Below are 3,358 nucleotides of genomic sequence, written 5' to 3'. Positions count from 1 at the left end.
GGGGGCGGCACTAGGGGTATTCTTGGGTCTTAATGTGAACACCTATTAATTTTGGCAAAACAGTGATATTTTTTGAAAAACAACAATGATTTTGGCAAAATGAATACAGATGAATACCCGGTTGCAAATTCCTGGAGCCGCCATGACCTAGAATGGTTGATGTGTATGTCGGCTCAGTTTTTCGAAGACGTTCATAGAGGTAGAATGTGTGTGTTTCATAGGAATAAATGTTTGTGCGTATGTATAAATGTCTGCATCTATACTATTCTCTCCGTCCTATAGTGTCAAAAACATTCTTATATTATGGGACGAGAGAAAGTATGTTTTAAAAAATGGTTGATGATAGCGTTGTGTCAAGTGCACCGGATATTCGTAGGCTAATAGGTGTTAAAAAAAAGTGCAACTCTTGAAAATAACAGTAGGATCGAATAACTAGTGTAGACCTGCAGCTGGTGACATACATAATATCTAGTCGAAACTAAACTCAATTCACTCAGATATAAACCACGGTCGACACGAATGGCGATCGTGACCGTTCTTTTCCAGGGTCGAAGCCGGAACACTGGGCCCCGGCGGAGCATGGCCGGCATCTAGCTGATCTACCCACCCCGGCGATATATAATTGCCATAGCTGGCTAGATGCCAGTGCCACTGCCCTGCAGCCTCTCCTTCTCAACTGGCTCGCACCTTCTTCCCTTCCTTCCTTCCTTCCCTTTACACACCCCTTTTCTCTCTCTCTCTCTCTCTCTCTCTCTTTCTCTCTCTCTCTCTCTAGCTACCCCTCTCTCTAATTGGGTAGTACACTAGTACGTACTCCAGTAGCCAAGAAGCAGCTAGCTAGGGAGAGATCAGCGTCGTTCCTGCCGGCCATGGCGAGCACCACGCGCAAGGAGGAGAGGCCGGACAAACGCGTCAATCAGCAGCAGGGGAGCACCAAGCTCTACTCCAGGATGCTGTCCAAGGACGTAGCCATCGCCGTCCCGTCCTTCCGGGTGTACTACGGCGTCGCCTCGGCCGGCTCCGTGCCCTTCCTGTGGGAGTCGCAGCCGGGCACGCCCAAGAGCTCGCCCTCCGCCGCCGCGCTCCCGCCTCTCACGCCGCCGCCCTCCTACTACGCGGCCGGCGGAAAGGGCGGCTCCAAGAGGGGCGGCGCCGGCGGGTCCGGGAGGCGCTGGCCCGGCGGCGTCATCGCCCTCTTCCGGAGGCCCCGGCGCAGGACGTCGCCGTGCTCCTCCTCCTCCATCTCCTGGTCGTCCTCGTCGTCCACCGCATCGTCCATGTCGCCGGTGTTCACGGTGCAGTCTTCGCCCTTCGCTGCACGGGGCTCCGCAGGCGCCCACCGACGAGCGTTCTCGGCCGGCGACGTCTTCGAGGATGCGGCGGCGCCGTCGAGCTGCTTCGGGACGGACCGAGAGTGCGACAGGAGGGTGGTGAAGGGCTGCGGCGTCGCCGTGGCCGTCCGGAACGCGCTGGCCACCGTCGTGGGCCACAAGCCCGGCGGCCGAGCCACCAGCGCGATGGCCTAGAGAGGACAGGAGCCCTGTCCTGGCTACAGAAAGTAGCAGTGTGGCATGTTTAATTTTCTAAATACCCGGGGTGTGGTTTGCATTTTGTGCTAGTATAAATGTACTTGACCTGCGTTACGTACGTGTCATTTCCATGTCATGCATGGCAAGGAAGAAAAGTGTAAACATAACGAGTAATATTATGTGGTGGTGTATTTGTATATGCAACCGTATATACGCGCATGTATACGGTTACTTGGTCGTGTCAGGCTTGTGTACTGCAAATATGTGTTCTTGTTGTCCAGCCTAATGAAGAGTGAGGTAATGCAAATGAATATTTTCAGTCTATTTACTATACAATAAAGTATTGTCATTCCTTGCGAGTTGTTTTTATAGTTTATATAGTTTACATAATACTTTCATATGTCTTTTTAGAGAATTTTTTATCTATTTATCATCAATCATGATAGTATAACAAACACCAAAAAATACATTGAGATATGCAGACCACCTAGCGACACTACTACAAACAGAGTGAATCGAATATACACCGCTGATATCACCCTTCCCTTGCCTGAGCCGTACAAGATACATCATAGCTTCCTTTTTTACCAGTAGAATGGTTTGTACAAAAACTAAAAAATAGAGAATGGTTTATAGTTTATACAACAGCTTTGGATTAATTATTATTTTTGTGGGGCATTTTAGATTAATTCTGATTGAGAAATGATGACTTCTAGAGAAAACTGGAATAAAATTTCGAAGTACGACGAATACTTACCTATGCACACAGCACGCTATAGATCGTTCTGTGGATTAGGACAGACGCATCGTCGGTAAGAAAAACTTCACAGTACGAATGATTTTTTGAGAAATTTAGAGCAACTTCAAAGAAGCGACACATTTCATCCGTCTGCATCTGTTTGGGTAGGCATGAACAAAAGTGACGGCCCAACGCGTCGATCTAAATCCAAATCACGTTCGGTTCGCGTCCACGCCGACGCATTTGCGGTCCAAATTTATGCCACAAATAGGTCGACGCGAACGCGGAACGGACGCCATGCGCGTCTTCTCGGGGGCCGTCCAACTACCCGCTGTCCACGCGGTCAGCTTAATTTATGACCATGGGCCCACGCGTCAGCGACGGCGGTCGTCCTTTTTAAGCCGACCGTGCGGCGGGACCGTCCTCATCCAAACTCGCCGTCCACATCTAGCCAACTCTGCTCCTCCGTCGCCAACAAACCCTAGCCACCACCACCACAGCGAGATGGGGCTCTTCTCCGGCGCCGGCAGCAGCAAGGCCTCCGCTGTCCCTTTTCCATCGGAGCTCCTCCCGCCTCCTCCAGCACCGGCTCGCCGGCAGAGGCAGCGCGTGAACGTGCCAGTGCACCAGGCAGAGTGGCACTGGTAGCACAGCGTGCCTCTGTCGTACCCCGACCTCACTCTGCCGCACGAGTGGCATCTGAATCCAGAGAGCATCCCAGTGCCGGTGGCGCCGCGGTCGGCTAGGGCGCACGCGGAGGAGCTGCGGCGCCGGCGGGCGCTGCTGACGCTGGAGCAGCGCCGCGGTGACACCTACGCCATCGACTCGCCGAACTGGAAGCGGTGGTTCGCCTCGAGCACGAGGAGGCGAGGCGCCATGGCGTGCGCGAGGTCGACTGCAGCCTGCCGCAGCCCCCGCTCGTCGTCCGCGAGGAGGACCAGGGGGTGGAGGGCGCCTACCAGGCGGCCCTTGCAACGGTCTACCGCGAGAGCGAGGAGGACGAGCGGTGCAGGGTGGACGCGGCGAAGGAAGAGGTGGCCCGGTACGAGGCGGCCATGGCGCGGGCCATTGCCCTCTCCGCGGCCAGCGA

The 3,358-nt window shown here is 54.0% G+C and overlaps 1 protein-coding gene across 1 annotated transcript; it reads left to right on the top strand.

The window, feature by feature from the left end:
• Positions 1–636: 636 nt before the first annotated feature.
• On the top strand, positions 637–1,728 carry LOC125519585. The gene has a single exon (XM_048684362.1). The coding sequence runs from the start codon at positions 870–872 to the stop codon at positions 1,524–1,526; it is 657 nt and encodes a 218-aa protein (XP_048540319.1). The 5' UTR covers positions 637–869; the 3' UTR covers positions 1,527–1,728.
• The last annotated feature ends 1,630 nt before the right edge of the window (positions 1,729–3,358 follow it).

The sequence above is a fragment of the Triticum urartu genome, chromosome 1, assembly GCF_003073215.2.
Source record: "Triticum urartu cultivar G1812 chromosome 1, Tu2.1, whole genome shotgun sequence".
Taxonomy (NCBI): Eukaryota; Viridiplantae; Streptophyta; class Magnoliopsida; order Poales; family Poaceae; genus Triticum; species Triticum urartu.
The sequence above is the reverse complement of the archived record's forward strand: the minus strand, read 5'-3'. Positions and strand labels throughout refer to the sequence as shown.

Excerpts from the sequence above, each read along its gene's own strand:
- LOC125519585 (XM_048684362.1), top strand. The coding sequence starts at position 870 with ATGGCGAGCACCACGCGCAAGGAGGAGAGGCCGGACAAACGCGTCAAT.